The sequence below is a fragment of the Athene noctua genome, chromosome 2 (assembly GCF_965140245.1).
Source record: "Athene noctua chromosome 2, bAthNoc1.hap1.1, whole genome shotgun sequence".
Lineage (NCBI taxonomy): Eukaryota > Metazoa > Chordata > Aves > Strigiformes > Strigidae > Athene > Athene noctua.
This window is the reverse complement of record NC_134038.1, coordinates 135,536,082-135,550,217: the sequence shown is the minus strand read 5'-3', so window position 1 is coordinate 135,550,217 and position 14,136 is coordinate 135,536,082. Positions and strand designations below refer to the sequence as shown.

At 38.1% G+C, this 14,136-nt stretch overlaps 1 protein-coding gene across 2 annotated transcripts in view; it reads right to left on the bottom strand.

Moving 5' to 3' along the window:
* Positions 1–14,136, bottom strand: part of BZW2 (basic leucine zipper and W2 domains 2) — a 60,478-nt gene that overhangs the window by 27,870 nt on the left and 18,472 nt on the right. The window contains exons 1-5 of one of the 2 annotated variants that reach the window (XM_074900365.1): positions 13,125–13,171; positions 11,389–11,453; positions 4,682–4,858; positions 3,643–3,746; positions 841–906 (exon numbers count right to left, since the gene is read on the bottom strand). In XM_074900365.1, coding sequence (XP_074756466.1) covers positions 841–906; positions 3,643–3,746; positions 4,682–4,858; positions 11,389–11,446 — 405 coding nt within the window. In that variant the 5' untranslated portion in view covers positions 11,447–11,453; positions 13,125–13,171. Of the gene's footprint in view, positions 1–840; positions 907–3,642; positions 3,747–4,681; positions 4,859–11,388; positions 11,454–13,124; positions 13,172–14,136 lie in introns of those variants that run through there. The other variant, XM_074900364.1, reaches the window with a different exon arrangement.

Here is a 14,136-nt window from a genome sequence, read left to right as displayed (position 1 = left end):
GGCATCATGCTCCAGACTTACCCTCACTTGACCCTTGCAGCAATCTTTCTAATGTTTAAATAATACAGAAACACACTTTTAACAAACATGGTATCTTAGTCGCTGTACAGGTTTTGCCATTATCAGCATGCCTGTTAACTTACAGCACAGCATTTATTACTTATTCAGGCCATTAGAAAAATATATATACATCTGTTACTAGGGACACAAAATAGACAAAATAAATCTGTAATTTGTTTTTCCAAAATTTCTACCCAGGTTTCTCCTGTCTCCTTAGAATTCAGTATCACAAAACAATACACAATATCCACAAAAATCCACTACAGCCTAACAGGCAAATCCTGAGCACTCTGCCAGTGGTGATGACTTTCTCTTGTACATATCTATGGCCCCGAATACAAAAACTTGCAGTTAGGACTCATTCCACAACACAGGAGTAGTTTAATACTCATACATCAAGTGAAATTCTGCTTTGCATTTATTCTACGGAAAAAACACAGAGCGCTGTTCTATTACAATGATACTAACACCACCTCTCATTAAGAACTATACCCCAAAGCATTGAAGTTCTGCAAAAAAAAATCTGGGATAAGAAGGTGAGTTTGGTCAAAGCAACCAAAGGAAGCATTAATTCAGAATCACTCTACAACAAATGCTGCCAGCAGTATTCCCACAGAGATAAATTTGCAGACTAAAAGCTGCCACCTATAGATTCCATTCTCTTTTCCAGTAGAGCCAAATAAAATACATAAAAGCATCGCATTTGTACATATACAATTATATTAGACATAGGGTAAAAAAAAATATTAACGTTCAAGAGGAGACTGCCACCAACATTACCTTTTTGATTTCATCTTCAAATGCTTTCTCCAGATATTTGTATCTCCTGATAAGTTTATTGAAGACCTAAAGATAAACACAGATTGACTTAAAAAAAATGTAATAATTGCAGCCATCCCTTACAAAAAAGGCAAAGGTAAACAAGACTGCAACTACTAAATCCATACACAATATCTTTGACTAATCCATGATATAATTTTTTTTTCTTTTGTTATCTCTACAGCAGGAGAGAAAAAGAAGAATCACTGCTGGCTTCCCCACACACTAATATTCCAACTGCACAGTTTTCCTTTAGACATGGCTTCCGGGAAATAAGCAGCCAGCAGAATGATATTTCTGCAGTTCTGTGGCATTGTCAGTCTCATGGCAGACCACAAAACACCCTTCTCTGTTGGTTTGTTCACAAGTGGAAAAATGCAAGCTTTGCAATTCTTGCTTCATAGAGCAATGTTTGAATCAGAGAATTTACTGCAGTTTGAGAGCTTTGTTTTTCACATTTCTCAAAATTTTATTCCTACTCTACTTTTCACCCTATACACATATCAAAAGCAGGGGAAAGGAGGAGAAGGTGGTTAACTCTGCACCCCTCCCCCGGTAACGCGCATCTGAGGAAGTTGTCAGGTATAAGCCAATGGAGTGAGGCAATCAGATAGCACTGCTGGGCATCTTCAGTAGATGCAGAAGCTTTGTCAAATCTGCTAACATAATGCTTACAACAAAACATGCTACTGCCAGGGAAAGAGGATGAACATTTGACAAAGCTTTTACAACCAATATGTTCTTGGAAACACTTGTTCTTCAGTTTTCACCATTTGTTTCCCATCATGCGACCACAGATTATGAAAGCAGAAGCAGCACAGGTGCAGGGTGCATTCAGATCAAAGAAGGAAGAGATAAGAAATTAAATCAATAAATCACTGGCCTCGCTACTGTACAAAGGGCACAGAACATATGACTCACTGTCACAGGTAAAAAGGTTTATATAGGGAACAAATGACATTATTGTCAGGCTGGATGGTGGTGGTGGTGAAATTAATCTTAGAAAGTTTCAATTTACTTTTCAGAGAATGTAAAATACGTTCAAACATCCTAAATGGTAGTATTTTGGCTCAGAACAAGTAAAAATCAAGTTGTGGCCAAGCTGAGAGGCAGACACACACAAAATTCTAATAAAATGAGGTGTAAAATAAAGTATAAAATGAAAACGTAAGCTAGCATTTTGTTCATATGTCCAAAGAAAATTTTTTACATTTTTGTAAGTCTATGTAAATGACAGAAGAACATTTCATAAGCAAATAATCTGCTAAAATATCAACACCAGATTTAGTCTTTTTTTCTTGAAGACTTTTCAATCTTCGAACTGTTTCCATGACTAAAACCACAAAAATAGCCACACTACTGGTTCATTTAGGAGTCAGAGTAAGAAATTACCCAGAAGCTAAAGAAGCCTTAAACACTATTTTCACCTAACTCGAGTTATTCATTAATACAGTAAGAGCTCTATTTCCCACTATGCATGAAAAAAACTGGCAAAGTCTATAAAATGATACATGTCTTCAGGCACTGACTATAAAATGGTGACTTATTTTGGTGGCTTTTGGTTTGAAATGCAGAGAATACACTGAAAATTCCACTGCTTCAAATCCTGAAACCTTTTCCTTTTTCCAACAAGCAACCTTTTACTTTAAAGTTAAATTTCTCCTTGGAGGATGTACTTGTACTGTCAATTTTTATTATCAAAGTATTAAAATATTAACATTCAGGAAGACACAATCAATGCCTTTACCAGAGATTTTCCTGAAGCAGAATACCATGCTTTTAAGGGATGATAAAGCTGACACACAAGATACATTGACTCCCTCTCCAGAAATATTTCACTTCAGATTATCAAAGATTTGTTTTTAAAGAAGCTTTCTGCTATTTAGCAAACACTTGTTACTGATCCAGATTCTGATCCCAACACCCTTTAAATCAACCATGCACCTTTTCAGCAACTTACCCTCAACACCTTAGCAGGGTCAGTGGCTTTTATGCTTTCAATTACTGTCTCCAGCATCCCAGTAACAACTAGTTAATTTAAAAGATAAATATGTTACCTAATTAACAACAGGCTTTTTACATATGGGAGTTTCCATGGTATTGCATTTTTATGCAATCCTACTTGTACCCACATTGCATGGTGGCTTTGAACTTTAAATAGAATTCTTGCTGTATTTTCTCACATAATTATTATCTTCCATTAAGGAGTTACACAACGTTAGTTTCTCTTCAATAATGTTTTAGGTTTCATTGCTTTTTTGTGTTAATTTCACATAGGCCTATTTCTGCAAACCTTATTCATGTAAAAAGAACTTATGTATCACATACGTAGGAGAAATGAAAGCTCTTGGAATATATGCCCAGTTCCTAACTAGTTATACAACTAAAGGTTGGAGGTGCGAGCTTTACATTTTTTGTCATTCATATACTTCATGTGTTTCTAAAAACACGTTCATACAAATCTTTCAAGTTGCATACAGAAAAGGTCAACAAAAATAATAAGGATGGTGTCTAAAAATATGCTGAACCAAAAGCAGACTGAAGTAAGACTGCATTCTGTAAAAGAAAGCACTGCCAGTTGTGATCAGATTAGACATCCCATTTTCTTACCTAAAATTTATAGGTTAGGGCAGATTACTGGTTAACTGGATATTCAATTGCCCTGTAACTAGCCTGCTGTAGCCTAGATGGTCTGCAGATGTTCCCCTGTAATCCCTTTTGATACATAAATGGAAAACAGTAAGCAACCACACCTTTACTGACCTGAGCATAATTTCGGATGGCATCATGATCTTCATCAGCAAAAAATACACAGTGGTTGGTCATCTTGGTCTTGTCATTGTCATCTATGCGTGTGCCACCAGGAGCTAAAAAAAACCCAAACAAACAAAACAAATGCAAGAAACAATTTCACACTTTAGAGAATGTTCTATAAGATTTAATAAGCCTAATAAATCTTGTGTGAGTATCACTGAGCCAAAAGGCAAGGATAACAGCTAGCTTGCACATATTTTAATTACTCCTTTAAACACTACAAGAATGTAAATCTTTTCCAAAGAAAGCAGTAGCACTAATTTTGAGGACTTCTAACATCCTCCTAACTCCCCTAATGCTTACCAGGCCCACATAAACGTTCAACACTGCTGCAAAATTTTCTCCTGGCTTATTTTGTTGAGAGTTTTCTTTCTAGGTGGCTTTTGTTTCCTGCATTATTTCAAGTCTTACAAGAATACCTTCTCTTTGTACTTACCAAAGAGCAGAAGTCAGGAATCAAACCAAGGTGACTAGTAAAAAGATGCAACTTACTGAAAATACAGAGGAAAGTGAAAGGCATGTTTTTGCCCAAGCTGCCACTGATACATGGGAGAAATGCCCTGTGAACATCACAAAACACTCCTCATTATCTTTCACTTCTCTGAGCTAGCCTTTGTTGCAAGGTCAATAAAGCAAGCTTTGCAAAAGCTAATAACCTGGAGTTCTGTATTACACCTTTTTATACAAATAAAATCCTGTTTCTCCCCTAGTGTCTCATTTTCTTTGCTGTTGAACTTATATGCTATTTCAGCTCAGACCGAAGGCTTTTCAGAGCAGTATCTATTTTTTTTTTATATATTTGCAGAATGCTTCACATGATCAAGCCCCCAGGTATTACTGCACTACAAACAATAGACAAGATGCAAGTAGTATCCAGATAAGTGAAAATGTAATACAGTTTATGGTTTCTACTTCATAAAGGAAGACACCATCTTAAAAGAAGCAAAGCTGATCATCAAAATTCTGTATCAGGTACACTGCAAGTTACCTAGCATGCTGCCAGCTACCAAAATATCAAAGAGTGTGTCGGCATAGCGGCGATAATCAAGCCGTGAGCCTGTTGCATCCAAAAACTTGGCTATAGCTTCCAGGTCATTCCCAGCTTCATTGAGGCCTTGGACAATTGTATCCCTGAAGACTGTGGGTTCAAATTTCTCCTTTTCATCTGGAACAGAGATAAAGGAGAAGGAGAGAGAGTCTGGTTTTAAACTTGTCTGTTACAATCCTGTATCAGCCAGCAATTGACGTGACCATGGCACCTGAACATGTTCTTCCCATTCTGGTCAACACACCGAAAGTTTGTTTGGCTTTTACTGACTCTGGAAATTTTGCAGTGTTTACCCTTGCTTCTCTCTCCTCTTCATGCCCTCAACACCAAAACACACAGAAACACACAGTAATAAATAAAGGGGAGGAAAAGCAACTATTAAAACTGTTTTCAAATTTCATACTATTACTTCTCTTTTTGAAGATATTATCAAATCTATGTATCATATGCATTGCTGAATCTGATAAAGGAAATGTCAGATATGTGTACATAATCTTCCTGGTAGGAACACTCCACTTTTCATTTCTTGATATGTTTCTTTAAATAATTGCGGTCACATATTTAATGCAGTTTCAAAAAGAAAAGTCTTCAGGAAAATAGGAGATCAACGTATTAATAAAAACAGGTTTTGTGTAAACACTTGGGACCAGGCAACACAGGGTGACCAAGAATTTATTTTTCATATTCACAGACCTAGGTAGCACTTATGAACACAGAAATGCAGTGCTCACATTCCATTTTCTACAGCTGTCCCTGTAGAACTCGATTAAGGTACAGTCTTACAGACAACATCCCTATTGTCAAGGCCATTAGCCACAACAGATGTAACTGCAACCTCCAGTTAAAGCTAGGTAGATTTACCCATACCTCCTGCTGCTTTTTCTTGCAGGCCGTTAACAGCCTACCACAGACACTTGAAGCTTCTTAACAAAACAAGTCCTGGCTTTATATAAGAGCACATACAAAATGTTTGTTACCAGCAAAATAACTGAACTTCAAAAACATAACAGCAAGGTGTTCTGTGGCACTCAAAAATAAAACTAGTTTGTTATCACCTGCTGACACAAATGTTGATAGAAGTTATTAAAAAACCTGCAGATACTATATCCAGAGGATAAATACAGAGATTTTTAGTTACTAAGATGAATGAGGATTGGTAAAATTTCTGTCTAAACATGTGCTAATGCAGTCTGAAACATACCAGCTGCAACTCCTGCAGACGTTTTGGGAGACAAGATTCTGGACTTCACACAGCCTCTGGCTGCAGGTTTCCTTTCCCTGCAACTCATATTGCAGCTTTTTATTCCAGACCTTAACCAAAAGACCTTGGTTTCCAATAGCCTTTCTTCCCTCAAACTCCCTCCTCCTGCTACAATAGTCTTATGGCAATTAAATAACTATTTTACACACAATGCCTACTTTTATTAGCTTTATTTCTAACATAGAAAAGTTTCTCTCTCTTGTTACCCTGCATGTACTCAGTGTGCACTCATTCTACCATCTTCAGCACTTCACTTTCACATTCTTCCCCTCTTCCAGGGCATCCCCTTCCCCCATAACAATTGTATCTGGAAAGCACAAAGCAGTCCTTTCCACTCAGTGTCCCAGGACACTGGGAAGTTTGGGAGACTAGTCAACTAGTCCTTCCATGGAGCCTGGCAGCACACAGCCAACAGCAGCTCCAGGGCTGTCCATCGAGCACTCAGCAGCACTGGAAAAAACGAAGCATCACCTTATTTTCCAGAAATCCTCTGCTACGCCTACCTATTAGTGGCTTGATGACCCTATTACCTGTCTTCACATGGCCTGCTGCCCCATCCCCTAAATCTGATCCACTCAGACCAAAGCTAAGGATTACTAAACTCCATGAATACCCACATATATGCTCATGAAACCACATGCTCCCAACCCCAGCTCATGCTGAAGTGATGCACACAACCATAGTGCCAACCTAGCTTCTCCTCTACCATGCTCTTGTCATCCAATGAACTCCTTAATATGCCCCTTCTCTGGGCTGCAAGTGACTTCTTCCCAGGCTTTTACTTCACCTTGGAGAGATACTCAGGCTCTCAGCTGTGTTACCTTGACTTTCAGTTGTGATGAAGATCTGGAGTCTGCCATTTGAGTAACCGTCTCTCATATCTGCTGGGCATGCCCATGGTGGACAAACCAGAGGGTCGAGTGGGTAAACTGAAGAATGTGCTTTTGCTCTGGGGAAATGCTTACAGAGAAGCATACTACTGGAATCCCACCTGAGCTATCAGGTCAGTTACCAATACTCAGTTGCAGCTCTCTTTCAATTTAAAATACTAAACCAACCTGAAACAAGCAAGAAACCAACCAACCAACCCACAAACAAACAAGCCTTCTACTGAAGTAAGCTTAAGTACTTCAGTAAGTTTTATTTGCACACAAGAAACCCAGCTCCACCCATAAACAAGTATCTGAGTATAATTATTCTCTTTTGGGTTACCAAATAAGTATGTATTATTTGCAGGGTGAAAAAAAAAAAAAAGGCTTGATGAGTCATTAACCAGTAAAAAGTCAGAGTTCTGTCTTAAGGGAGGAGTTAAAAAAATAATCCCATTTGTCTAAAAATTTAAGATGTTCACATCTAAACTGAAAGCTGTTATATGCTTGGTATCATGGGTACACAGTGGTCAGTACAAACACTAACACCATGATTAATATTCCTTAGCTATTTTAAAAAGATTCTTTGCCTCCTTCAGAAGTCCTCCTCTCATCTAGAGTACCCTACCATTTTCTTGTCTATCACAACCTAAAAATTTACACAGGAAGAGGGGGTGAACTCATTGCATGAAAAATTATTTTCCTATCAAGCTAATGTACTGAAGAGGAATATGCTGATGTAGTACAACAGGCTGAGTAAGAAGCCATCATCAAGAAGTGGTGACAGTATGTTGAGCTGTCAAGTACACAATTACTAAACAAGCACAGTTTCAATCATGGGCTAGCAGAGGCAGGTGTAGCTTGCAGATGGGATGTACACAATATCCAAAGCAGCAGTGCTATACACAGCTTTTCATTTTCATCACGTTCCCAGATCCTCGTTTCCTTTCTTTTGCTTCTGAGAAAATCACACAGTACATTTATAACCCCCTCCTTAAGAATTAATCTTAACAGAAGGCCCACAACTGTATTTCTGTGGAATAAAAATGAGGTGCCCTATTTGGCCCTCTTCTGACTTCACATTAACACAGAGGTGTTAATACTGACTCTACTAGATAATTTTCTTCCTGAAAGGAAGTAATATGCATAATTTTGCTTAGCTGCTTTTTATGCTGCTATTTACTTTTTTGCATCAGGTTTTTAGCCGATAGTAACTCTGTTATCTGTAACATAGGAACAAACTTGGGTCTCAGGTATTGCTTGTCAGCTTAGTTCAAACAATACGCAGTTTATTCCCGTTAATGATCTGGGAAGCTTTTTGTCCTGTACGTATTTGTCATTTGTCTGGATGAATAAATTTTCCTTACTTCATACTGGCATTTTTGCTACTCATACTATTTCTTCCTCTTCCATTACAGAATACATAAAGACATCAATTTGCATGCATGCAGTCAATACAATCCACATCCCACATATCTGCACCATAAGCACAAATACCGGCCAGATGCCAACCACTCCTGACCGTCACCAAAAAAGCAATATTCAACAGGTACAAAGAATATACTAAGAACTAACCAAACTATTTTTTTGCCCAGATTGCTAAAAACTTGATATGGAACTGTGAGATATCTCCTCCCCTTGGAAGGTTCTTCCCTTTACAACATCATTTTTCTTCCTTCAGATCTTTTAAAAGTTATTTTCATGCCTGCCACTATATATGCTGGAGGCAAAGTTTATACCTTTCATTAGGTCAACTAATAGAACTGGAAGGAGTGGGATTTACAAGCTCCTCCTTCATAGTCTTCTCTCAAAAATATGTTAGACACTAAGTGCACCTTCAAACTTCAAAGACAAAAAAATATAATGTTTTCATTTTTTGCTCTCCAGAAAGCTCAGAAATTGTTCGCATTCAAGGATTAGTTGCTGCTAGCTGATCAGTGATAAGAGTTCATACGGACAATTATTTTTATTAGATGCCTGACTGCCATCACACATCACTGTCTCCTCAGATGGCAGTGTTCCTGGGAGCTGGGAAATGGAAAAAAAGAGTATCAAGGGCCACAAATCAACCAGTAAGAACAAGCAGTCATCTTTCAACCAGCTTACTCCCCCTAGCATTTGGGCATTTCAGACCCCACTACCTGTCTGCCTGTTACAACAGAATAATCTCCAATGACTGAAATGCCATGGTCAAACCACAGCCACTGCACTCTGTCCTACCTGTGTGAAATTTCATGACTCCCTGATACACTGAAAATCAGCATAAAAAAACCTAATAGCATCTTCTAGTCTAAGTCCAAGACATAACAGTCTGTGACACTGCTATGATACAAAAAGTATATATAAACAGGAGGGAATAAATATGCTAGAAGACATTTCTCTTCCTCAAGCCCTCTGCCTCTAGAAAGAAAACAGGTATCCACAATTTTTTAAGCGGGATCCTCAAATGTTAAGGCAATCAGGACTGCACCCTATTTGAAGAAGAGATGTTTTGTTTTAAGCACATTAAAAAAGTGTTTGCATGTTACAATTTCTATATTAGAGCCATTTAATATCCCCTATCCAATTTTAGTAATATCTCAAAAAAGCAAAAAACCACCACCCGTCCAATCTTCCAGACCCTGCCCAGACTTTTCCTTCTTCCGTGTAGTCAACGAGTTATCTAGTGCCACTTCCAATCACTGTACCAGAAATTCAAGAGATAGGCACAGAATTACAAATAAAATCTCTTTATGCTAATTATTACTTGTATTAAATGGGAGTCAACAACCAAATCTGTATTAGGACACATTATGCCAAATACAGTGCAAAACATGGACTGAAAAATAAGTCTTTATGAGAGAGAGAATGTTTTCTAAGACAATTTTATCAAATAACATATGTACCATAACTGACTGAACTAGACAGAACAATACATTTAATCGATTCAGCACTATGCATATCTGATTGCTTTTACTGGCTGATGTGACAGGTATTTCTTCAGGGACTGTTAATTCCACTCCTCTAGCTACGTCTACGTGTTGTTGGTAGTTAATGCAGTGTACAGCTCCTATTGCATAATGTTCTGGAGCATGCTGATATAAAGTTAATCCCACTAATTACTGGAGCACCATGACATTTAATTACAAACAATATAGGTTTCTTTTTTTTAATTAGTTATACCTACAAATGTTGTATGTGCATCATAGAAAAGACATTTTCCATTTAAGAGACCACACCAGACAAACCAAGGAAGTGATGCGTGCAAGGGAGGAAAGACAAGAAAGCTGGCACTGCTTTTTAACATGACTGAAAACAAACTATCTTGCAGTTCTCATCTAAGCTTCGTGATCATCCTAGATCTTAAAACACTCACTCAGCTCTTCAGACTCGTGATAGAATTTGCAATTTTCTGAGAAATGTTACAAACTTTGTGTTTTTTCATCCACACTGAGAAAACGCTCTTCTGTACATTTTCTGTCACAATACATTAAGACCAGGTGTTAGCTTTTAATCAGAAACAGGAAAATCAAGAAGGAAGAAGTCTGTTACATGACAGACAGGAACCCCACCTGCGTGTGCTGTAATAATCTGCTATTGCAACAGCAAAAAAAATCTAAGTCTTTTCACAAACCAGACTTTTTTCCTGAAAACCTCATTACATATATTTTTGCCCTCTGACTTCAAAGTGTTGGGCATTCATCTCAGTCACCTAAACCATGACAAATGAACTCTGAGTATAGTTTGAGCAAGTGTGTTAGGATGACACTTGCTGTACAGAATACCTGGATGATCAGTATAATCAGCACCTCCTAGCTTTCTTTAAAAATTGATGCAATATTGCACATAAAATAGAGTGTTGGTCATGTTTACAGAAAATCAGCATCACAATGAGTAAAATGGGACTTATGCAAGGGTAAGTTTTATTTTAACAATAAAAAAACCAAACTATGCTAACACAGCAGAAATAAATACTTGTGAAAGAAGAGGTTTCCGACCTCTCATTACAGAAAGCAGGGCCAGTGAAGTGACCTAACCATCTCATGGAAAAGGAAGGTGAGAGAATTCCTTTTAGATGTGAAGGTTCATCTACAGAGAAGGTACTGATTTGAGTCAAAAGAAAAAAAATCAAAACCAAAAGATCCAGATAATTTTGTTTACATAACTTTTATTTAAATGCTCCTATTTTGCTTTCTCAGTTGAAAAGGCTATTTTAAGAAACACCTGAAACAAACACCTAGGAAGTTTTATTCCTCATATATAAATATACTATAAACTCAGTTAGAATCTAATTCTTTAACTGAGACATCTACAAGATTAATAGCTAATAAACCCAATTTTGCAGAAAGCCCTAAGATATATAATGAAAAGAAATAAATTCAGAGAGCTTAGTTAAAAATAACACCTGCATTCTTAACATGGCTTAAGAGAAGGAGAGAAAAAACATAATATTGCTGAACTTTCAGTTATTCCACCTGCCCTGTTTCTAGTCATTTGAACAAAGAGGAAAATAAAATAAAAAATGTAACATAACCTACCCCTCTTCCTAGTTTTGAACCGCTGGCCTGTTAGCACCGGCTTCTGATTCTTATTCATAAAATTTCTGCAATAAAAAGAGAAAAATACATTTTTACTATGGTATTTATAGACAACAGTTTAACCTAAAGGCAAAATAAACATTCAGTGTAGTAAAATCCTGACATGTGAAAGGGAAAGAAAATTCGCGCTGTATACTCATAGAATAATTCACATTATCTTAAAGAGGAAGAGTGCTACAATCCAATAATAATTTTAATGAGATGTGCTTCTCTCAAAACCTGGCTCTTAGCATCCTTATAAAAAACTCTGAAGGTTCAAACCCAAGCAGGAAGGTGAAAGAGCCTCCATGTTTACTGCCAGGGCAAGGGTATAGCAGCACTGCCCCCACAGCTCATGGGGATGCTCAGGGGCACAGGAGCTGCTCGGGCACAGGACTGAGAACTATTCCCAGTGGGTTGCGCCCTCCAGCATGTTCACCAGGCAGACAAGACTCCCAGGGCTACACACCGTCCTGCTGAAGACATGACTGCAGTGTAACCACAAAGATGTTTTAACCATCAAATACCACTTAAATGTTTCTTCCGAGCATCACTATATCTTAATAACTTTTAGTTCCTAAAAACCATGTAGGTGTTGCAAAAATATTAAAAGCTAATCAAATCCTTCCCCCCATCAACTCTGTATATAAACACATAGTTAAGGACCTAAGTACACGGCACATCATACAAAAACAACAGTAAAAATATTTGGCTTATAGTACTTCAGACCTTAGCAGCGAATCTCCACATGCAATGTTAAAAAAATCTGGGAAGTGATCATATATTAATTCCGTTTCACCTAAAGCAAAAACTATTTTTCAACTTCAGATATAATTAGTTTAACCACACAAGATGCAGCTTGTGCAATGAGCACCTAAACTGACAGGTGAAAGCAAGCACTACCAAATCAAGGAAGCTTGGGCAGCATGTGGCAATCGTCATGGGTCATGCCCCTGTCCTGCCAACAGCAAGTGCCAGCGCTGAGACTTACAGGCCATCTATTTCACACCTTGCAGTTCATTAGGTCACTGTTACATATGTCTTGATTGTCCAAAATTAAGCCTTAACATAAAAGAAGGTTCGTCCCTTGGATATGTTCTTCTAATAACTTTAATTTTACAAAAATCTGTATTATTTGTATTTCTTTATTGTGGACTCTGCAGGTCTAGTTTAAACGTACACATTTGCCAACACTTCCTACCATGAAGAAAGAGAAACTCAAGCTCCATGGCTAGAAAGGTGCCATCAATCACACATTACTATCCAAGTAATGCTCTCCCAACCCCTTAAAGTTCATTTAATAACTCTGTTAACAATGATCCAGCTATACAATATATTCCCATTCACCAGTTTACCTCAGTGGCATCACTAGCTGGCCACTTCTCCAGCATTTTAAACATTTAACTTGGCAAACCACTGCTTTCTAGTCTAGGTCTACCACTCACTTATCCACAGTCAAAAACTGCCTGGCACGCACTGAAAATATCCAGTAAAGTGAAGAGTCAAGATTGGTTTTGCCTCCTGCAAGTTATAAAAAATACAAAGATGCAAGATGGTTAAACCAAGAGGCTCACATTTATCACTGCAATCTAAAGCTATGGTTTAAGACCAAGAAGCATTTTGAAACAACTGCAACACTAAACAGCATTCTGGAAAAGCTATTTGCCCATCTGCAAAGAGAGATAAAAATGGCAAACCATAATATCACAGGATCTTCTAAGGCGCTGTAGGATCCAAGCCTCCCTTCACAGCAGAGCTCAAAAGTCTTTTTTCTCCACTTAGCTGTCTCATTGGCAGAGGAACAGGAGGTGCTTTACAAGTTAATTAAGCAGATAATCTATCAGTCAAGAGGGATAAGCAACTGCCCAGCCTCTAGCCAGTGACCAGCTAGATTTGACTTATTTATCTGGTTTGTCTTTCTGACCTTCAGTTATCTGTAAGAGACTGATCTATAATATATAATATTCGCCTACATATTTATGACTGGTTTTATGCTTGGCCCCTATACATTATGCCTTGTTCTGGGTCTAAAAATGCTCATTTCAACTGATTGTGAGAGGAGCCCATGAGGTTTGGAAAGAAAGCATCAAGCAAGCCATGCAGCAGGTAAGAGTTAATCCTCCTGTCACAGGTCTTTCAGAGCACAAACATGCCATCAGGCCAGGATTGACACAGCCCACGTCCCTAATGAACACACAGAAGCCTTGGGGGCAATGACATGAATGACACCTGACCTTCAACTCAGCTGTACTGATACAGTTTCCCAGTTGCTCTGTATGTTAAGTTTCTAGCACTAGATCTCTCCTTTCCTTTGATGCACTGTCTTTTTAAAATGCAAAGAGAGTTGCATGCACCTGAAGCTTGACTACCAGATATTAAAATTGTTCCATGTGAATACAAAATATGCCCTTTAAGACAGCTGGGAAGATTTTTAAAAAAGCAGTTAGACTCACCACTTGGGGCAGGTTTAATGACTAGAGGTTCAGTGCAACAGAAGAGACTGTTGAATAGTTAATTACTAGGAACACAGGATCTGCCGCCTTCTATATTTAGCTTTAAATACACTGCACACTATGCTCGAGTGAGGGTCAGGCTTTATAAGGCACTCCCTCAAGCAGTGGCCCAGGGAGCGCACAGGCACTTTCATCAAGAAACTGCAGCATGAGCCAGAACAAAACCAACCCAGTGATCTATATGACAGCCCAAGAT